General features: G+C 44.2%; 1 protein-coding gene, 1 long non-coding RNA gene and 1 other non-coding gene across 6 annotated transcripts in view; 1 reads left to right on the forward strand and 2 right to left on the reverse strand.

Annotated features, from left to right (window-relative positions):
• Positions 1-11,882, reverse strand: part of RNF212 (ring finger protein 212) — a 64,036-nt gene extending 52,154 nt beyond the window's left edge. The window contains exons 1-2 of one of the 4 annotated variants that reach the window (XM_016952718.4): positions 11,247-11,818; positions 6,243-6,304 (exon numbers count right to left, since the gene is read on the reverse strand). In XM_016952718.4, coding sequence (XP_016808207.1) covers positions 6,243-6,304; positions 11,247-11,355 — 171 coding nt within the window. In that variant the 5' untranslated portion in view covers positions 11,356-11,818. Of the gene's footprint in view, positions 1-6,242; positions 6,305-11,246 lie in introns of all 4 variants that reach the window. The other 3 variants (XM_016952722.4, XM_024355953.3, XM_016952717.3) reach the window with 3 other exon arrangements.
• A 1,205-nt stretch (positions 11,883-13,087) lies between these two features.
• On the reverse strand, positions 13,088-15,239 carry LOC107974526 (uncharacterized). The gene is made up of 3 exons (XR_001717370.3): positions 15,039-15,239; positions 14,155-14,301; positions 13,088-13,300 (listed from the first exon to the last, which is right to left on the reverse strand). It is a non-coding gene; the product is annotated as an uncharacterized LOC107974526 (long non-coding RNA).
• Positions 15,240-16,772: 1,533 nt separating this feature from the next.
• On the forward strand, positions 16,773-16,902 carry LOC112209113 (small nucleolar RNA SNORA48). The gene has a single exon (XR_002943780.1). It is a non-coding gene; the product is annotated as a small nucleolar RNA SNORA48 (small nucleolar RNA).
• The last annotated feature ends 6,043 nt before the right edge of the window (positions 16,903-22,945 follow it).

A 22,945-nucleotide genomic window follows, 5' to 3' on the forward strand; every position in this document is an offset into this window, starting at 1 on the left:
GAGGAAAGGTTGAAAATTAATCCTAAGCACCCATCTTAAAGAACAAACTAAATCCAGACAAAAAGTAAATGATAAAGAGAATTAACAAAATAGGAAACAAATATAAAATGGACACGACCAACAGAGCTAAAAATCAGTTTTTGAAAATACAGTCATCCTTCAGTATATGAGCGGAAATTGGTTCCAGGACCCCAAGTGTGCTGAAATCCAGGCATACTACAGTTCCACAGTTGGCCTTGTAGAACCTGCATACAGGAAACGTCACCACTCCATCTGAGCAGGTTTTGTATCCCATGAATACTGTATTTTTGATCTGCATCTGACTGGAAAAATATCTATGTATACATGGACACACACAGTTAAAACTTGTGTTGTTCAAGAGTTCACAGTACTAATAAAAATCACTAACATTCATCCTGGCTAACAGGGTGAAACCCTGTCTCTACCAAAAATACAAAAATACAAAAAAAAAAAAAACCCCAAAAAAACACTTTGGGAGGCCGAGGCAGGCGGATCATGAGGTCAGGAGATCGAGACCATCCTGGCTAACATGGTGAAACCCCGTCTCTACTAAAAATACAAAAAATTAGCCAGGCGTGGTGGTGTGCCCCTGCAGTCCCAGCTACTCGGGAGGCTGAGGCAGGGGAATGGCGTGAACCCGGGAGGTGGAGCTTGCAGTGAGCCAAGACTGTGCCACTGCACTCCAGCCTAGGCAACAGAGCGAGACTCCGTCTCAAAAAAAAGTCCGGGCACGGTGGCTCACACCTGTAATCCCAGCACTTTGGGAGGCCGAGGCGGGTGGATCACGAGGTCAGGAGATCAAGACCATCCTGGCTAACAGGGTGAAACCCCCGTCTCTACTAAAAAAATACAAAAAAAAAAAAAAAATCACTAACATTTGGCACGCTGGTCAAGAGAAAAGAGAATTCATAATACCCACTGTTAAACAAGGGGCATCATTATGGAACTTACAGACATGAAAAATATGAGTGGATAACAAGCATATTGATGACAAGAAATTTGAAAATTCCGACGAAATGCACTAATTCCTAGAAAAACACAATTTACTTAAATTGACTCAAGGAGAATTAGGAACTTTAAACAGTTCGATGTCTAATAAAGATATTAAATCCCTAGTTTAAAATCTTTGCACAAAAAACTTACTGGGCCTAAATAGTGTCACTCCTGAATTCTACCAAACATTTAAAGAAATAACCCCCATCTTACAAAAAATTTTCCAGAGAAGAGAAAAATAAAAATAATTTACAACTTGTTTTATGAAACCAGAATAGACCTGATTTACCAAAATGTGAAAAGGGCATTACAAGAAAAAAAATTTACAGGTCCAGCTCTCATATGAACATAGGTGCAAAAAACCCCATGCAAAATAGTAGCAAACTGAATTTACTTACATATACAAGCTACCTTGTATCACTACAAAGTTGAATTTGTTCCTAGAATCTAACGTGGGTTTCAAATTCTAAAAATAAATGCAACTCACCACATTAACAAAATAAATGAGAATAATTAAATGATAATCTCGACAGCTATACAATAAGCTAATAAAATATTTATAGTCAATAATCATAGAAAAATTAACAAAATTCAATACCATTCATGATGATTAAAAAAGAAACCTTAGCAAAAACTTGATGCACATATAATACTTGATGAAATACTGGAAGCTTGACCCTGAAATTAGGAAAATGACGAGGGCGCCAGCTAACGCCACCGTTTCTCCTCAGCACTGTACTGGAGGTCCCAGCCAATGCTGTAAAAAAAAAAAGGAAGCTCATAAGGAATAGAAAGAGAGATCTAAAGCGTCCTTATTCAAAGATAACATGTTGGCGTATGTAAATGTTCTAGCAGAATCTACACATAAACCAACAGAGTTATCAAGTAAATTCTGCAAGGTCTCTAGAGACAGTTAAGAAAATCCATTGCATTTTTATATACTAGCAATAAGCACTTGAGAAAAATTGTTTAAAACTACAATAGTAGCAGTCCAAATCATTAAATACCTAAGAGAGATACTAACACTGTTGCACAAAGCCTCCCTAAAGAACGGTAAGTCCACAGTAACAATCCCAACAGGATTCTGTGTCTGTGGAAATTGACGACATGCCTCCAAAATTTATGCGGACATGCGAAGATGAATGTAGGCCAACTGGTGTATCAGACAACCCCCAAATCTCAATGGCTTATTGTGGGGACACTTGTTTCTTGCCCATACAATAGTTCAAGACCAGGCTCAGTGGGTGGCCTTCCACACAGGCCCTGGGCTCAGGTCACCCCGCCCCCAGCAGCTCTGCCCTGTTCTCCAGGGCTTCTGTGGTGACAGAAGGGCAGTGGAGGGCTGTCCAGGAGGCTGTTTTTATGGGCCACGCCTGGAAGTGGTCTTCATTGCTCCTGCTTGCATTTCAGCATGGGAAGGTAGGTGGGGAGAATGAGTACAGCCAGGTGCCCAGGAAGAAAGGGAGCAGGTGTGGTGATGACTGCCCAGCCTGGCCTGGTCTGCCATTCTGGTCACTGGTATCCAGGTCACTCCTCCCTTAGACAGAAAGTCACTCCCCCAGAGTGGAGCACCCCCACCACCACTGTCACTGGCCCAGCTCAGATGCTGGGGCAGCATGTGGCCCCTTCCCTCGGGTCCCGATTTGGCCTGCAATCTATGAGCTAGAAAGACAATGAACGTGTCTGCATCCTCGCCATGACCTGACATCTAATGGCGGCACGGGGCAGGACAGCTAAGAAACACTTCCCACCACACCAAGGGAGGAGGAAGAACACAGGTGCACGTCATGAGGCATTTGAGGATGGGTGCTGGGGGCTCCTGCCCCAGGGAGAGCCTGGGCTGGACTGCAGCTCTGCCTTCTGGAGGAGCTCTCTTGCCTGCTGTCTCCAGGCCCTAGTTCTGCCTGCTGGGGTTCCCATTAAGTGAAGCGAGGCAGAAGTGCTGCCTCAGCTTTCAGGGCCTTCACCCTCAAGACTTATCTCTTACCACTTGGAATTCAAAAGCAACTGGCGTGTCCATGACTGTGGGGCATCCTCGTCCTTCACCTCCTTACTGTAGCTACTCCTTTCCACGTGTGTGTGTAAAAACCGGCCCGGTCTAGCTTACACTCTCCCTCCTCAAGGAGGCAGATGCAGGGGGAGCACAGCTGCTGCTCTGCTCCGCGCTCACCGGAGTCTCCCTTCCTGGCGGCCCGGCCACCCACCACATCCCCAGGCACTGGCTTCAGTCTGCTCTGCTCCCTGGCCATCCACCACCCAACCAATACGGTGGTGCCCTATTTTGTGCGTTCAATCGTAATGGAGCATTATAATGACAAACAAATCAATATATAAAGATATCTCAGGTGGTGACACACACTGCGAAGCAGAATAATCCAGGTCAAGGAACACAGCGTCAGAGGGTCACTTTTACATGGTGGTGTCTGTCACAATCAGGTCTGGGGAAGTCCACTCACAATGTGTTTTGTTTTAAAGAAAAAACAACATGAGACTGGAAACCATCAGAGGGTACTGCACTAAGCGAGGATAAGAACTGCCCTGTGAAACTGATTTCACCGAAGTGCTCACACACGGATGCACCCACGTGCAAGTGCACATGCTGGCATAATATAAAGCGTCCTTTCTACCGCAGGTCAGGGTCAAAGAAGCCAGCATGAGCCAGAGCTGTTGGTGATGTCTCCTCACATTCCATAGAGACTTAAGGCTGTGGGGGATGGAGCCTGTGGCCATCTGGGAGGACATTCCAGTCAGAGGGGACAGGAAAGCCAGGCACTGAGGCAGATGAAGACCCTGGCTCCTGGAGGGGCTGCAGGCCAAGGTGGCTGCCTGGGGATCACGAGGCTGCCAGAGGCCAGGCCACAGGGTCTACATGCATGGGGGACTTTGGCGCTTACTCCTGGAAAGTTGGGATGCATTTAAGCAGATCCCTCTGGCTGCAGGGTGAAGAGGCTCTAGGAAGCCAGAGTGAGAGGAGGAGGAAGCAGCAGCTCCTATGGGGGGGTGAAGCAACAGGGAAGGGAAGACCAGCATTCGGAAGACACTGCGGAAGAAAGAGCCCACACGGTCTGTGATGGTTTAGAGAAAGAGAAGCAGGAACAACTTCTACATGTTAAACAATTTTACTTACACACACACACACACACACACACACACACACACACACACACAGTCACTCAGACACAGAGAAAAGAACACACACCTTTTTAAACACCCATCAAATATGAACGATTACTGTGTATTAAACCACAGTGAAAATCCTGATAATTAAAAAACCCACATAGCCATATTCTCTCATCAGAATGCCATAGGACTAAAAATTAACGATGAAAATGACAGGGAGCTAAAAGCTAACCACTTAGAAACTAAAGCATATCCTTTCAAATAATTCCTGAGTTAAAAAAATAAAGACATATTAGAGATTATTTAGAAATGAAAGAAAAGCGGTACTCAAAATGATACAGAATAGCAGTGCACAGAAAGACACGGATGGTCTTAAATATACTTACTAGGAAACAAGAAAGTAAGTAAATGACCTGAACATTCCACTCAAGCTAGAGAAAGGTTAAGGGCTCACCAGCCTCCAGCCCAACCGTGTGACAGGGCTTAGTGCGAGGGTACCGTGCGAGGAGCAGAAGCAGGCAGGCACTGAGGCTCTAAGCTGCCACATGTGTGGAGGAAAAGAAAGTGTTTTCTGTTAAAAGTGCAAACATTTATATCTTTTGCCCTTGCTTTTTCATCACTTCAGGAATTTATGCCACAGAAATATTCTTATAAGTGTGGAGAGATATTGGTTAAAAATGTTCACTGGAAGGTTGTTTGAAACAGCGAAAAACCGAAAAAATCCAAAGGCTCACTGATAGGAAAATACTAAAATATAATGCAGTCCTTTTAAGAGTGAGTGTGCCCAAAATATAATGTCAACTGAGAAGATACCATTTTTTTTTTTTTTTTTTGAGACTGAGTCTTGCTCTGTCACCCAGGCTGGAGTGCAGTGGTGTGATCTCGGCTCACCACAGCCTCTGTCTCCTGGGTTCAAGTGATTTTCCTGCCTCAGCCTCCCGAGTAGCTGGGACTACAGGCGTGTGCCACCATGCCCGGCTAATTTTTTGTATTTTTAGTAGAGACGGGGTTTTACCATGTTAGCCAGGATGGTCTCGATCTCCTGACCTCATGATCCGCCTGCCTCAGCCTCCCAAAGTGCTGGGATTACAGGTGTGAGCCACTGCGCCTGGCCGAGAAGACACCATTTTTATGAAAAGGTAAATCACAATAACACACATAGAACAGGTACCAAACTCCTGGTCACTGTCATCTCTGGGAAACAGGATCTGGGGACTTACACTTTTTTTTTTTTTTTTTGAGACAGAGTCTCGCTCAGTCACCCAGGCTGGAGTGCAGTGGCGCCATCTCACTGCAAGCTCCGCCTCCCGGGTTCACGCATTCTCCTGCCTCAGCCTCCCAAGTAGCTGGGACTACAGGCGCCCACCACCACGCCCAACTAATTTTTTTGTATTTTTAGTAGAGATGGGGTTTCACCGAGTTGGCCAGGATGGTCTTGATCTCCTGATCTCGTGATCCGCCCGTCTTGGCCTCCCAAAGTGCTGGGATTACAGGCATGAGCCATCACGCCCGGCGGGACTTACACATTTGCCATTATAATTTTCTGTACTATACGAATGTTGTGTAACCTTGTATTATGTTTGTAATCAGAAAAAAACAACTATTATATTTAAATCATCAGACCAAATGCACATTTTGGAGATCAGGCAGAGAAAAGACCAATCATTTGTTTATACCAATAACAAGTTAAACTGAATATTTTATAGAGAGAACAAAAGGCATTGTTTTAAGCCTTCAGCAGTAATTGATTTTAAACTCACTTTATGAACAACACTCTTAATTATATATGACCCCTATACAAATCCAAACTCTATCACCCTCTTAAGGTGCCTGTATTGTGCTGCAGAAATCTATTTAACCCACTTTCATTTCCAGGAACACAGCACGATTCAACAACCTAGGAATAAGGTCAATCTATAGCTAAGAAAGTTTTAAAAATTAAGTTTTAAAAACTAAATCCTAACTGCATTTTGATTACTCAGATATCTTTGTTAACGGAGCAAAGTGACTGAAAATTTTAGACACCACAAACGACTAAAAATTAAATATCAAATTTAAAAGGAAATATGACTGTGATTAAGATGCAGATACTACAGATTTCAACTTACATGCTTTGAAAGTAAAACTGTACGACAAGGAGCTTTACAAATCAAGCATTCATTCTTTTTACCTATAAAATAAAAATAGGCTTTATTATATTAGACTGACTACTACTTTTAAATATGTATACATGCAGACTTTACAATGTTTCTCCAAGAAATAGGCAGGATTGTATCACTTACAGGTTTTCATGTTCTGACAGGATGAGGCTGTGGGTACTGGTACAGTTGGAAGGATTTATAGAACTAACATCCTTTTCCCCTCTTTTGCAAATATGCACAACAACAGTGACCATAAAGATCAACAACACTTACGGCTAAGTCTATCCCAGGTATTTATTACAATTAGGCTTTTTTAAAATTAAAATTAAAAAATTTTTTTGAGACAAGGTCTTGCTCTGTTGCCCAGGCTGATCTGCAAGTGGCATGATCACAGCTCACTGCAGCCTTGACCCCCCGCCGGGCTCAACAGTCTTCCCCTCTCAGCCTCCCTGAGTAGCTAGGACCACAGACGTGTGCCGCCACAGCCAGATAATTTTTAATTTTTTTCGTAGAGACAGGGTCTCACTATGTTGCCCACACTGGGCTCGAACTCCTGGGCTCAAACAATCCTCCCACCTCAGCCTCCCAAAATGCTGGGATTGTAGGCGTGAGCCACTGTGTCTGGCCATAATTAGCTTTTTTTTTTTTTTTTTTTGAGACAGAGTTTCACTCTGTCACCCAGGCGGGAGTGTAATGATGCGATCTTGGCTCACTGCAACCTCCACCTCCTGAGTTCAAGTGATTCTCATGCCTCAGGCTCCCAAGTGACTGGGCGTACAGGCGCCTGCCACCACACCAGGCTAATTTTTGTATTTTTAGTAGAGACAGGGTTTTGCCATGTTGGCCAGGCTGGTCTTGAACTCCTGACCTCAGGTGATCCGCCCACATCGGCCTCTCAAAGTGCTGGGATTATAGGCATGAGCCACCATGCCCAGCCTATGATTAGGCTTTATAGTGATATCTTAATCTAAAATTTTTAACTATTCAAAATGAACCTCAAGCTTGATTTTCTCACTAGTCAACTTGGAGCCCAGGGCTGACCAGGCACTATGAGCCTTCACACTCCTGTCATTCCAGGGAGGACATCAGGTTCAAACCTGAACAAGCCCGGTGGCTTTGTCCCCTCCTCTGGGCCAGTGCAGCTAAGAACTAGGAAAAAAACATCCCTTAAGTGAGAGGTGGATTCACAGACTTGAGGATTCCAACGCTGCTGAGTCAGCAACACTGCTGGGCAATCCTGCTTTTCCTGGGTATTTTCTGCCCCATTCCCCATGGGGCTGTTCAAACCAGGGCCCTCATATCATGTACTCAGAAGCAGCCCTGGCTCATGACCTACCTCAATTTCTCTGCCCTCTCCTCTAGACTGACCCACCACAGAACAACCCACTTCACGCTACCTCCTTCCTTTCTGCCTTGGAGGCAGCATCTCTTCCAGCCCAAGCCCAGGCTTTCACTTGTGTATCCAGACTCGCCTCAGTGTCTGCAGCTCCCAGCACACAGAATGGTGTCCTACTGTGGGGTGAGGGGGTCCCCTTCTAACAGCCTCCAGAATTGTCTCCTTTCCTCTCTTCTTCAAGTTGCCCTCATGCTAAAAACATCTACCCTTGACAGTAGGTCCCCTCCCTTCTAGCTCTTTAAGTGCAAATTCTGCAGCAAGAAAATTCCTCTTATGCACCATCACAGCTAGGAGTCACGCAGTAAAAGATTAACAGAGCCGACTCATAAAAATCGAAAAGTTCTCACAAGGGAGGAGGATTAACAGACATGACAGAGAGGAAATCACGTGCGGCCAAAGGACAAAGGGATTGATGCCTGATCTATAAATAGTGCTCACTAGTCAATTAAAAAGAAACACCTCAATAAAAGGCTACGAGGAGACCTGAATAGGCATAGGAAAAAATGCAAACAGCCAATAAACACACAAAATGAAGGTCAAGGTCACTAGTAAGAGACACCAAAGAGGAGAAAACAACAGGTGCTCACGTGTCACTACAGGGAATAGAAACAGGCACTTCCTTTGTGCCTGTTTGGGTCACATTTGGGTCAGTTTTTCATGTGCACACCCGCAGCCTAGCCACTCCACCCCGAAGAATATATTCCAAGGAAAAAAATCGAGTAAGAGAACAAGTGGTGTCTCATAGCAAAACAGCAGAAACTATGTTATGGTATGATAGCCAAAAGATGTATCATGCAACCTTAAGAATGATGATACAGACTTATTTTAACACGGAAGGAGGTCCATGTTTGAGTAGTAATAAAAGCAGATTACTGAATGGTAGACACACTGTATTGCTTTTGCTTTAAAAATCTGCATCTATAGGAAATGCTTGGAAGGATATATACCAGAGCTAAACAAGGGCTTCCCTCTGAGTGACACACCACTGGACAGCTACAGAGCTACAGTCAGGGCTCTGCCCAGAGCCTCCACCCCTTTTCACCATTTTTTTGTGTGTCTTTGGATTTGGTGTGGTCCCGACATGCAGCATCTGTGGCTTTTTGGAGGAATGCACTCAGACTACTGGAATCTGTGTTGACCTCAGGCTTTAAGAGCTAGGCAAACCTGTGAATCTATACCTGCCCCAGGCCCTTAACCAGTCACCTGCCAACGCAGAGTATGCTGACCTCAAAAGCTATGACACTCTGAGCCCTGTCTTCACACTTCCCAGCACCACGAAGGCACACGCGTCTCCATCATTCCTAACAATGTTATCTTCGGGGAACATTATCTTGGGTCACCAGTGCCCTCCTCACTGGTCCAACGGACACTTTCAAACACCAATTCCTTGACTTCACTGGGATGTCCAGTTCATCAACATCTCTTTTTCACCTGACATCTTCTTTACCTCCTTCAACAAATGCTCTTTCCAACAAGATAGTCTCTTCTAGTTTCCCTCACCTTTGGGGCTCTCCACACTCCAATATCTAGGATTATAGGATTATTATCCCGTATTAATCGCTCCCCAAATGTGTTCCTGGCTGTCTTGAGTTCCGGACCCACATGTGCAACTGCCTCTTGTCTTCCCCTGGATGGCTCTCACAGGATACAGGCCGTGTCCAGACATGAGCTCAGGGGCCCTGCACCCCACCCTGCTGTGCCCCACCCTGCTGGGTTCCCTCCCGCTGGGCTCCTCTCCAGTGTTTTGTCTAGCAGTGAAACCCTGTCCAGTTCTCTAGACCTTGTCTCCGACTCATGTCTGCTGAATCTACCTAACTTCTCCTGAACCTATCACTTCTCCCCATCACCTCTCATGTGCTCAGCTGCAGTCTCTCCCACAGTTTCTATCTCCCTCCAATCTACTTTTCACCCGGCTGCCCGAGACACTTTTGTTTTTAAATACACACCTGAAATCAACAACTCCACTCCTAGGTTACACACCCAACAGAAATGTGTACCTAAGATCACCGAAGACAGGAGCAAGAAGATTCACAGCAGCACTATTTCTGCAGCCAAATCTGCAAACAACCCAAAGGGCCATGGACAGTGGAAACGATGAGTAACTTGGGGTGTATCCATACAATGGAATACCACACAACAATGAAAGTAGATGAACTACAGTTACATACAAATACAATGATGAACTTTGCTAATCCCACACTTCGGGAGGCCAAGGCGGGTGATTGTTAGAGGACAGGAATTGGAGACCATCCTGGGCAACAAAGGGACCCCATCTCTGTGAAAAATTAAAAAAATCAGGGGTGCGTGGCTGCACATGCCTGTAGCCCTGGCTACCCTGGAGGCTGAGGTAGGAGAATCACTTGAGCCTGGGAGGCGGAGGCTGCAGTAAACCGAGATCCCGCCACCGAACTCCAGCCTGGGCGACAAAGCTGAGCTCTGCCTTGAAAGAGGCAAAGAGAAGGAAGGGAGAAAAAGGAAGAAAGATGGGGAGCCACAGAAAGCGGCTTTGCTGTAGGGCTGGTTGGAGGGCTGCATTCACCAAGGCCCCATGGGCCTAAGGCCGACTCCGAGGATGGAGGTCAGCGCAGCTGGCGTCCCCTGGGGCTGGAGGGCTGTGAGCCACCGGCACCCAGCTGGCTGCTTTCACGGGGAAGTTCGCTTGGTAAAAGCTCACTGTGTTTTTGCATAAACATCAGTTCAACACAAAATTTTCACAGAAAGAAAAACGCCTCCCTGACAATGCGACTGTCCACTTGACACCAGGGCCCCCCGCTGCCCATGGAATAGGGCCAGAGTCCTCCACTAGCGTTAAGGTTGCCGCCTGCCCGCTTCTCCCCCAGGTCCTCCAGGCGGACCCGCAGCCTGCAAGCCAGAGCCCCCGACTGACAGGACTCGTGGCCCGACCCCTGTGTCCCCCTCATCTTGCAGCCCGCTCCCCCCGGCGGCCCCTCCCCCCCACGGCCCCTTCCTGCCTGCGGACCCTCCCCCACGCCCTCCTCCCCTGGCGTCTCCCCTCCCCCCATCTCCTCGGTATCCCCCTTCCCCCCCCCCAGCCTTGACCCCTCACATCCCCCACCTTGCCCCCCTCCTCTGGCGTCCCCTTCCTCCCTGCAGCCCCCCACCACCTCCGGCGTCGCCTCTTTCCCCACCCTCCCGCAGCCCCTCACTCCCCCGCTCCCTCCCCACCGCTTCTCCAGTGTCCCCCTCTCCCCAGGGGCCCCTCATCACGCCCGCGGCCCCCACTCCCCGGTGGCCCCTCCTCCGAATACCCCTACCTCCGCGGCCCCTCACCCCCCCATGCCCCCCCCCGCTCCATGCGCCGTCTCTCCCCCTCGGCCCCCCACGCGCCCCCTCCACCCCAGGTCCCCCTCCCCTCAGAGTTCCCCTGCTCCTCGCGGCCTCTCCCCTGGCATCCCCCTCCCCCTGCCCCCTCCCCCTTCTCCACGCGCCCTCTCTCCTCCGCAGCCCCCCACGTGCCCCCATGGCCCTCCCACCCAAGCCCCCCATCCCCCGGAGTTCCCTGACCCCCTTGCCGCTCCCCTCCCGTCTCCAGCCTGCGTTCGGGAAGCCCTGACCTTTGCCGAGGCAGGCGTCGCAGTACACGTGCCCGCAGTTGGTGAGGCTGAAGCACGACGTCCTGTGGGGCGGCTGGAAGCAGCGATTACAGAACACCCAGTTGGCCATGCCAGGCGGGCGACTGCAGCGGCGAGGCCGGGCCCACGCGAAGCCCACGCAAGGTTGGGACCAGCCTCCCCGCGCAGGGCCCGAGGGCGGGCAGCTCTGCGCCTGCGCAAAGTCGACGGCAGCACTGCGTCCGCGCACTGGAGCTCGCGCCCTCCCGCCAACCTCGCGGGTTGTCCCGCAGCACCCGGGAGGGCGCGTCTGACTCGTCTCCCAGGTCGTTTGGGCTGGAGTAGGCGGAGGAACGCACCGCGAGCACCAACGTCCCGCCCCTGTCTTTGCGGTCCTCAGGTGTTTTGTGGAAGCCGGGCCTGGGTGGCGGGCGCGGGGAATGGCGGCTGCGCTGAGGAGGCGTCGCGGCGCGACAGCAGTGAGGGAGGGGGAGGGGGAGCGCCGAGGGCGGGGGATGCGGGCCAGGCCCACCTTGAGGGCCGGGAGCTGGGCCGGAGGCCAGGGCGGCCAGGGTAGTGCGCTGGGCGAGGCAGGGGAGGAGTAGGGGAGAGTGGGCGTGGGGGCCCTGGGGGCCCGGGGAGCGGGATAGGAGGGAGGGAGGGATAAGTGGGTGTGGGAGTTGGGGTGGGAGCGGGAGTGGGGATGTGGGAGTTGGGGTGGGTGTGGGGGCGTGAGGCGGTGGGGGTGGGGTGTGATGAGGCGGTGGGGGTGGGGGGGGCAGTTGGGGGTGGGGGCCAGGCCGCGCTGCACGCTTTGGGGCTAGTGTCCAGGTGGCCGCTGGCGCAGACACCTCAGCACGGGAGGCCTGAGCCTGCTTCCCTCTGAAACGGAAGGCGTAGCTCGGGAAGGACTTCTGCTGCTTCCAGCTTCCAGCATGGGGAAGTGACTTTTTATAAAATTGTCCTCTGCGTGGTTTTGAGAGTTTCCACCCGCTGGGACGCTGCAAAGCTCGGATCGAGAGGCTCAGGCAAGTGCCTGTGCCGGGAGAGCGCAGGGTGAGCGCTCCCGGTAGCTGCGGGCCAAATGACCCCTGCGCCCCGAAAGATGTGAGTAAAATACAGCTGTTTCCAGGGCCTCGTATGAAAACCTTCTTAGTAATTTTATATTGATTACATGTTAACATGATATTTTTGATATATTAGGTTAAATATATATCAGTAGCGTTGATTTTACCCTTTCAAAAAATCCTTTTCAATGTGGAGACTAGAAAACTTAGAATTACGTATGGGCTGGGTGCGGTAGCTCACGCCTGTAATCCCAGCTACTCCGGAGGCTGAGGCAGGAGAATCGCTTGAACGAGGCGGAGGTTGCAGTGAGCCGAAATCACACCACTGCACTCCAGCCTGGGCAACAGAGTGAGACTTCGTCTCAACAACAACAACAGCAAATTAGAATTATGTATGTAGCCCACTTTTATTTCTGTTAGATAGTGCTGATCTCTACCAAGTTTAAAATAGCAAGACCAGCAACGTGGCAAAACCCCGTCTCTACAAAAAATACAAAAATTAGCTGGGTGTGGTGGTGGGCCCCTGGGGTCCCAGCTACTCGGGAGGCTGAGGTGGGAGGATTGCTTGGGCCCTGGAGATCGAGCCTGTGGTGAGCCTGACGGCACCTGTGCAGCAGAGCGAGACTCAGTCTCAAAAATAAGTTTAAGACTAGGATGAGGTGCCTAATCTATCAAATTCAGAAGCTGCATTATAAAAGCATTCTATCAATGTTATAATGATATAACGTTAATCTCAATCTCTGGTATCTTTGAAATCATAAAAATAATACACATATATGCAGGTATTTTGATTTATTAACTCAAACATTATGCAGATTATTTGTCCTTATTGAAAATATTTTAAACAATCTTCTTAGCTATAAAGAAGTCTTTCAGGTACTTCATTTGGAAAATTCCGACTGAGATAAAGATTAGTATTTGTGCAAAAGCCCACCATAAAACATTGCTATTTGTATCTTCACTGGTCGTTCGAAAATTTTCTTCACGGTCCTATGCGGAAAAGAAATAGGTTTAGTGTCATAAAGTACTTAACTCACGATTTTGAGGGGAGGGTTGTTGTGGGCATTCAAGGTATTTAATATTACCCAATTAATATCTTACACCAACGTATCCGTGCAGTCTGCTTTTCTAAACCAGAATCTATTGCTTAGCCAAGTATAAGAGAGTAAAAATCAACCTTATAAAAGATGGTTTTGTATTTTGGTGTAAAATATCAGGAATTTGACCTATTCGTATATTTTATTTGCTACCATCAGGCAAAGCGAATATTACCCAATAGTAGTAGATTTCGTCATTTGAGTCCAGCCTTTATGCCAGGCATTAGGCCAAGCACTTGCATGCCTTATTTGCTTGTCACACCTGTCCTTATCTTCCTGTTAAGGAAACTGAAGCTTAGAGATGACACAGATTACTGACAGGTAGTTGAGATTTAAGCCCATATCTGACCAATATCCACTTAGTGTAGTGACTCAAAAAGCACCTAATGTCATAAGAATAAAATTGTGATTTGGAAAGTGAGCATACGTGAGCCTCTACAAATACATGGGATGCATTTGGAAGCATTTATTCATTCTGCAAGCTCACACCCTGTGCTACTGGGGACTTCGTTAGGTACAGGGCATAAAAAGATGAATGAACTGAAATTCTCTTTCCTAGAGGAGTTCATAGTCCAGCCGACAGAGTGAAGAAAAATTGCTCTCTCTAGTCTCTGTGAATCCACACCGTTCTACCTCAGAGAGAAAGTGAGGAACAGGCAGTTCACTCTTTCCTTGGTCCAGGGGCTTTGTGTTGAGAAATGCGTTGCTGGTAGCAAGAGATAAAATAAGCTGAATAGGCAGACTGACCCTTTGATAGTTTTGTTCTTTGACTATTTGCTCAATTTGTTCAATTAGATGTTCAAGCTTGAAGGTAAGTTCATTAACTTTGTCCTTTGCTTGAGCAATGGCCGCATCAAGGTCGTGTTCTCCAACTCGAATATCTAAGTGGATCCGCTGTACAAACAGTAAAAAGGAAAAAACGGCATGTTTTTAAAAACAGCTCCACTCTTTTTCCTTACTTTCTCACTCTTGTATCCTCGTCCTTCCTTTTTCTCCCTTCCCCGTTTTCATAAGCAGGGCACTGCTTCACTCTTCAGCTCCCTTTTTTCCCTCAGTGCCACTCTTTCTTATTCTACTTGGTAGTCTTTCTTGTAATAATAATGCATTAAATGGTAAATTACTGACCTTATAGTATATTTATACCTTCCTGAACATGAAATTAACTATTAGGTAAATGACTTTGGTGTGGAGAAAATTTGATTAATGTTCTGAGGGAAATTTTCTTTACATATAACTAAATTTCTTAAGCTAAAGTACAAATTGTTTTCATCAGTTCCGAACACATTTAGAAAATAGCCAGTCACCATCTACTGTGTAAGAGTTTTATTTATTAGAATTCCATTATTAATTCACCCTTCAGCCTTCACTTGTTTTCAAGCCTCAATAATCACAGCTCTTTTAACCTTCCCTCACAGCTCTTATTTTTCAAACCCTTTAATCAACTTCATGGCTCTCCTTTGAACCCCTTCCAAGCTCTCCAGCTCCCTCTTTGGTTGCTGCGCTGAGATCTGGGCATAGGACTTTAATAAGTTTCTAGCCAGTTTGAGTGTAATGGTTCTGCATACCAATGTCATGCTTGAATAGTGCTGATGCTGTGTTCATCAACAAGGACATGGGAAGCATATACTCACCAGCCTACTCCCTCCAAATGACACAAGCCTTGTAGAATTAGATTCTAAGCAAATGGTGTGTTCACCAGGTGAATGTGAAGTAAAATAGAATGTCCCTTGCGGGCCATATAGCTTCGACAGTATTACCTAGGATTAAGGATTTCCATAAATTGAGTTTATTATTTTCTAGTTTCCATTCGTAAAAATAAATCTCTATAAATTATCTAGTAAAAAATTGTGCCATTCCTAAACAAGAAATCAAATGGCTAATAAACATGAAAAATATTCAGCCTTGCTAGTAATTAAAAAATTCAAACTACAGTAAGCTAGCCCTTGTTCATTGTCAGATTGACAAAGATTTAAAAGTATCCAGGGATAGTATGGACAACTTTTGTCCCACAGAATATCCAAGAACTGTGGGACAACTACAAAAGGTGTAACTGGACACATAATGGGAGTACCAGATGGAGGAGAAACAGAGAAAAGAAGAAATATTTGAAGCAATAATTATTGAGAATTTTCCCCCAAATTAATGTCAGATACCAAGCCATAGATTCAGGAAGCTCAGAGTATACCAAGCAGGATTAATCCCTTCACCCCCTCAACCCCAAAATGAAACCAAAAAGCTACACCTAGGAATATCATTAAAACTGCAGAGAAGCAAACACAAATAAGAAAATCTTGAGCAGCCGGAGGGGGGAAAACCTTACTTACAGAGTAGCAAACGTAAAAGTTGCATCTGACCTGTCCTCAGAAGCTATGCAAGCAAGAAGAGAGTAGAGTGAAATATTTAATGTATTGGGAATAAAAAAATGACCAACCTAGACTTTGGTATCCTGCAAAATTATCCTGCAAGAGATAAGAGGGAATAAAGCCTTTCTCAAGTAAAAACTGAAGGAATTTTTTGGTGGTAGATCTGCCTTGTAAGAAGTGTTAAAAGACGTTCTTCAGAAAGAAGGAAAATGATGTCGGTCAGAAACTCAAATCTGCATAAAGGAAGAGCATTAGAAAAGTGGAGGTAAAATTAAAACTTTCTATTTTCTTATTCTTAACTGACCTAAGAAATATCACTTTATTCAAGATAATAGCAACAATGTATCGAATGGTCATAGTTTACCTGTAAGTGAAATTAATGAAAGCCATGATAAAATCAGGGGCAGCGGGGAAGAATTAGGAATATTTTGTTAATAAAAGGCACTTGCGGCTGGGCATGGTGGCTCACACCTATAATCCCAGCACTTTGAGAGACTGAGGCGGGTGGATCACCTGAGGTCAGGAGTTCAAGACCAGCCTGGCCAGCATGGTGAAACCCTGTCTCTACTAAAAAATGCAAAAAAAAATTAGCCAGGCATGGTGGTGGGTGCCTGTAATTCCAGCTACTCAGAAGGCTGAGGCAGGGAGAATTGCTTGAACCTGGGAGGCAGAGGTTATAGTGAGCTGAGTTCACGGCAGCCTGGGTGACAGAGTAAGACTCCATCTCAAAAAAAAAAAAAAAAAAAGGCACTTCCTGTGAAGTGGTAGTGTATAGTGTTATTTGAAATTCGACTTGGACTAGTTGTGAATATATATGGCAAACTCTAGGGCAACTTCATATGCTAACAGAATGGAATCACAGAAAATGCTCAATTAAAACCACAAAAGGCATGAAAAAGAGGAGAAGAAAAAAATAATGAGGGCAATGAATAGAAAATGGTAACAAATATGGCAGATACTAATCCAGCTATATAAATCATCACTTTAAATGTTAATGGTCTGTGTCCTTGGCCTGGGTAGAGTGGCACCTAGTTGGTGGTGCCCATATTAGCCAGGGACAAAGCAACCCTTTGTTCATCCCAGCTTGACTTTTGATCTGTACCTATACCTGGTTCATGCCTTAGACACATGGAAAAAAAATGTCAATGGTCTAAATACACCAGTTAAAAAATAGAGTGGATCAAAAAATGAGACCCAATTATATGTTGTCTATAATAAAATCATTTGAAATGTAAAGACACGTAGATTAAAAGTGAAGGGATAGGGAAAGATACATCATGGTAACCTTAATCAAAAGAAGGCTGGAGTAGCTGTATTAATTTCAGGCAAAGTAGACTTCAGAAGCAATGGAAATTATCAGGGATAATTACATAATGGAGCAATACATAATGATAGAAGGGTGAATTCTCTAAGGAGACAACAATCCTTAACGTGTATGCACCTGACAATAGAGCATGAAAATATGTGAAGTAAAGCCTGATAGAACTGCAAGGAAAAAATAGATGAACACTTTATTATAGTTGGAGTTTTCAGCCCCTTCTGTCAGAAATGGACAGATCCTGCAGGCCAAAATTAGTAAGGACATCATTGAACTCAGTGGCACCATCAGTTGACTGGAGATAATTGACACCTATGATTACTTTATCCAATGATAGCAGAGGACACATTTTTCTCAAGTTCACATGGAACATTCGTCAAGATAGACCACATTCTGGGCCATATATCACACCTTAAAGAATTTAAAATAATATAAATCATACACTGTATGTTTTCAGGCCTCAATGGAATTAAACTGGAAATCAGTAACAGAGAGATAGCTGGAAAATCGCAAAATACTTGGAGATTAAACAACACACTTCTAATTAACACATGGGTCAAAGAAGAAATCTCAAGACAAAATGAAACTACAACTTATCAAAATTTGTGGGATGCAATAAAAGCAGTGACTAGAGGGAAATTGAAAGCATTGAATCCATATACAGTTGGCTGTCTGTAATACCAGGTTTCACATCCATGGATTAAACCAGCCATGGATTGAAAATATTTGAAAAAATATATGTGACAGAAATAATACAAGTGAAAAACTACAGCGTAACAACAATGCAGCATTTACATTGTATTAGATATAAGTAATCTAGAGGTGATTTAAATTAATGGGAGGATGTGTACCAATTACCTGCAAACTACACCATTTCATATAAGGGACTTGAGCATCTTCAGAATTTTGTATCTTTGGAGAGTCCTGGAACCAATGCCCCACAAATACCAAGGGATGACTGTATTAAAAAACGAGATCTAATATTAATAATCTAAGCTTCCACCTTAGGAAACGAGAAAAAGAAGAGAAAATTAAATGCAAAGTAAGCAGCAGAAGAAAAATAATAAAAACTATAGCAGAAATCAATTAAAAACAAGAAGTAGAAAAAAACAAAACCAAAAGCTGATTCTTAGAAAAGATTTAAAAGCTTCTAGCCAGGCTAAGAAAAAAATGAAGATGACACAAACTACAAATAATCAGAAACAAAAGAAGGGGCATTACAAATCCCATGGACATTAAGAGAATAATAAAGGAATACTGTGAACAAGTCCATGCCCACAAATTTGATAACCTAGGTGAAACTGACCAATTCCTTGAAATATGCAATCTAATAAAATACAAGAAGTAGGCAATCTGAATAGGCCTGCATCTAGTAAGAGGTTGAATCAATAGAAACTTTCCAAAGCAGAAAGCACCAGGCCCAGATGGGTTCACTGGTGAATTCTAACAAACATTTAAGGAAGAAATTGCGCCAGTTCTCTACAATCTCTTCCAGAAGATAGACACAGAAGGAATACTTCCTGATTCATTTTATGAGGCCAGCATTACCCTAATACCAAAACCAGACAAAGACATTATAAGAAAACTACTGATCATTATATCTCATGAAGATAGATGCAAAAACCCTTAACAAAATATTAGCAAATGAAAATCCAACAATATGTAAAAAGAATTATATACCACAACCAAATGGGTCTTATTACAGATATGCAAGACTGGTTTAACATTAGAAATCAATTAGTGTAATTCATCACATCAATAGGTGAAAGAAGGAAAAATCATACCATCATATCAATAGATGCAGAAAAAGCATTTAACAACAGCCAACACCCATTTATGATAAAAATGCATCAAACTAGGAATACAGGGGAACTTAATTTGATGAAGAATATCTACAAAAAACCTATAGCTAATACACTTACTGGTCAGAAACTAGAAACCTTTTCTTGGTGGACTGGAAGTCCTAGCTAATGCAGTAGAAGGAAATAAAGAGTTTGGGAAGGAAGAAATAAGCTGTCTTTGTTCACAGGTGACATGACTGTTTATGTATAAACCCAAAAGAATTGACAAACTGCCAGAACTAGTAAGTGATTATAGTAAGGTTGCAGGATACAAGATGAATATAAGAAAGTGAATCACTTTCCTATATACTAACAATGAACAAGTGTAATGTGAAATAAAAAGCACAGTATCATTTACATGAGCACGCTCCCTCAAATTACTTATTTATAAACCTAACAATATGTGCAAGACCTATATGAGGAAAACAAAACTGGTGAAAGAAATGGAGAGAAGTCCATGTTCATAGATAAGAAGACTTATTATTGTCAAAATCTCAGTTCTTCCCAACTTGTTCTATAGATTCAACAGGATCCCAATACAATTCTAGCAAACTATTTTGTGAATATTGACAAGCTGATTCTAATATTTATATGGAGAAACAGAAGACCCACAATAGCCAACACAATATTGAGGGAGAAGAATAAAGGAGGACTGAGACTAACCAACCTTAAGATTTACTATGAAGCTACAGTAATCAAGACAGTGTGATATTGGTGAAAGAATAGACAAATAGATCAATGGAACAGAATAGAGAGTTCAGATGTTGTTTCAGGCAATTTCGATTTTCAAAGAATGAGTCTTCTATGTGTTTTAAAAAAAACAGTGAATGGGTTTTAATGTGATAGTTTTTGGCCCAACTAAAATTTGGCTCTGGGTTTAATGTGCTTTGGAGACACTTTCAGATGGTCATTAAGGATTATTGGGAAAGTATAGAATTGGGGTTTGATATAACAAGGAACAGAAAGTATGGGCTAGAAGCATAGATGTGGGTGTGTAGGGAGGAGAGGGTAGCTGTCTTGACAAGTGGCTGGAGCTAGGAAAACAGTCCCAGTGGAATTATTGTCAGTGAGGTGCCAAATGTGCCGAGAGATAACTATTGAACAGGGGAAAATCAAGTGTCCAAAAATCCAACTGGATTGGAGTCTTCAGCACAGCTCTCTGTCTCCACATAAGTGGGGGTGTCACAGTGTCTTCCTGAGCTTGGGCCAACCAGTTATCCAGTTTCATGAGAATGGGAGTCCTGTCCTGCCTACTTCAAGCACCCTTTTCTTGCCAGCCAGAAAGAGGCCTATTCTATTCTACAAGTCTTTGGTCCACCACCATTCTGCTACCCCATGAGCACAGCTCCAGGACTAGATTTGAGTTAGTGGGCTGAGAAATTCATTGTCTTGAGCTTACATGGTGGGGGATGGATATCTCTATTATATCCATTGTATATATGAGAAAACAGCATCAAAGCAAATAACCCGTCCAAGGTTTTAGCTTATATGAGACAATCCATGCTTGAGTTTGATTCTGACTCCAGATTCCGTATTCTTTCCACATTTCCTGGTGACTTTTGTACTCCTCTGCTAACTCCTGGTGAGTAAGAGGTATATAAGACCAGACAGTCCCAGAGGCTGCTGCATTACTAGAGAACGCCTATGCCAAAATGGGAGGAGGGAGGAGTTGGCTTATCTGACCCTTGTGCTTGGGTGGGGCTGCAGCACCAGCAAAGTAGATGGGGCCTGGTTGGTGTAAAACCACAGGATGCTTTGGTCTTAAGGTCCCTTTTGCCTAGCAAGATCAGCAAACCTGAAGATGACAAATCTGGGAATCCTCATTTTATTTTTTACAAGCTTTTTGTATTATGAAGCCTGTCTCTGCTTCTCAACTAAACTATAGGCTCATTGAGGGCAGGCACTTTCTATGTTTTTATGTCATGCTATCATTCAGTGCTATATGCATTAAAAATTGTTAATTCTGGTTAGTGAGTGCTTCTGTAGAGATTTTAAAACTGGGCTACATGATGCCTGAATTTTTGGCAAATGAAAAATTTTAGTAACAAAGTATAAAAGAATGTTTTACCTCATCATTGTAAGTTGTAATAGTCACAAACATTCCCAAACCAGGAGCAGATTCAAGGAACGTATGTCTGCCTATGTCCCATTGCTGTATCTTGAAAGTCCCTGTTTCAAAAATATAAGACATTACAACATGTAAGAAACAGTAATAATGTTTATTAGATGTTACTGTTAAATTAAATGAATTTATCTTTCTCAGTTTACCTAAATCGTAAAACACTCTTAGTCTGAACAGCTATAGCTTAGTGATTAAGTATCTAACAGAGTAGAGGACTCTGGAATATAGAGGAAGACTTGAGTTCTTCATTTCTCACTCTCGTTTACTAGGTAACTTGACAAATTTCACCACTCCAAGCCTCCATTTCCTATTCAGAAAAATAGGGGTAATAGAGATCCCTCTCAGATCTCAGTTGTGAGAACTGCCGAAAATAAGCCTATGAAAGGTTTCCACCTAGAATGTAAACTCCATGTGAGCTGCCACTAAGAGATGGAACTCTTGGACCTTTTCCGAAACCTCCCCAGTAGTTCTCCCTGCTTTAACTTCTTTCTCCTGTAACTTGATCCCATACACTTCCAGCAGAATTCCTTGCTAAAATATCAGTGTAGTCATGTCAGATCTTCCGTTTCATTGTCTCCAGAGGTTTCTGCTGAAGGTTGGATCTGAAGGAGTCTCTGGCTATCTCCCATTAGTATGTGGTAGCTATCATATGACTTAACTTCCCTCATGTGCCCTTGAAAGGTACAGTGGGAATGAAAACCAGGTAACATTTGTTGGACCCATATTATGCGCCAGGCACTGTGCTAAACACTTAACATGCATCACTCTTGTATAGATTTATGTAACTATAATATATGCTTATAAAGTACAAATATTATAAAATTTTATAAAAGTGAGAGAAAAGGCACTACACTGTCTGGGTTTGAATCCTGACTCTACTGCTTGCTAGCTATGTGGGCAAATTAATTTTTCTATACTTTAGTTTCATTATATCTAAAATCGTTATAAAAGTAGTATTTACCAGCTGAGCACGGCGGCTCATGCCTGTAATCCCAGCACTTGGGGAGGCTGAGGCAGGCAGATCACTTGAGGTCAGGAGTTTGAGACCAGCTTGGCCAACATGGCGAAACCTCATCTCTACTAAATATACAAAAACTAGCCGGGCATGGTGGCGCATGCCTGTAATCTCAGCTACTCAGGAGGCTGAGGCATGAGAACCGCTTGAAGTGGGAGGCAGAGGCTGCAGTGAGCTAAGATCGTACCACTGCACTCCAGCGTGGGTGACAGAGGAAGACTCTGTCTCAAAAAGAAAAAAAAAGTAGTATTTACCTATGTAGGGTTATTGTCATGAAGATTCAGATGTTTGTAAATTGCTCCATTAGAATGGTGCTTGACATAGCACTGAATAAATGTGTTATATGTAAATATATAGATACACGTATAAATTATACATATATACAGTTGTGCCTCAGTATCCATGAGGGATTGGTTCCAGGACGTCCTCAGGACACCAAAATCCACAGATGCGCAAGTTCCTTATACTAAATGGCATAGTATTTGCATATAACCTATGCACATCCTCCCATATACTTTAAATAATCACTAGATTACTTATAATGCCTAGTACTTAAGTGCTGTGTAAATAGTTGTTATACTGTATTGGGTTTTTATTTGTATTTTTATTGTTGTATTGTTATTTCTTATTATTTTTTCCCAAATATTTTCCATTTGCATTTGGCTGAATCTGCCAATGCAGAATTTGTGGATATGGAGGGCCCGCTGTATACACTCACACACTTTTTAGTAACCGAGGTGATTTTTCCCTTACTACCACATTATGTTATCTCCATCTGGAGAAAGGAAATTCCGTGCAGGGACATATGCAAAAGTCCTGAGGGCAGGAGGATGCTTGGAATATTCAAGGAGCAGCAGAATGGCTGGAGTGAGGTTAGCA

This window comes from Pan troglodytes, chromosome 3, assembly GCF_028858775.2.
Source record: "Pan troglodytes isolate AG18354 chromosome 3, NHGRI_mPanTro3-v2.0_pri, whole genome shotgun sequence".
NCBI lineage: Eukaryota > Metazoa > Chordata > Mammalia > Primates > Hominidae > Pan > Pan troglodytes.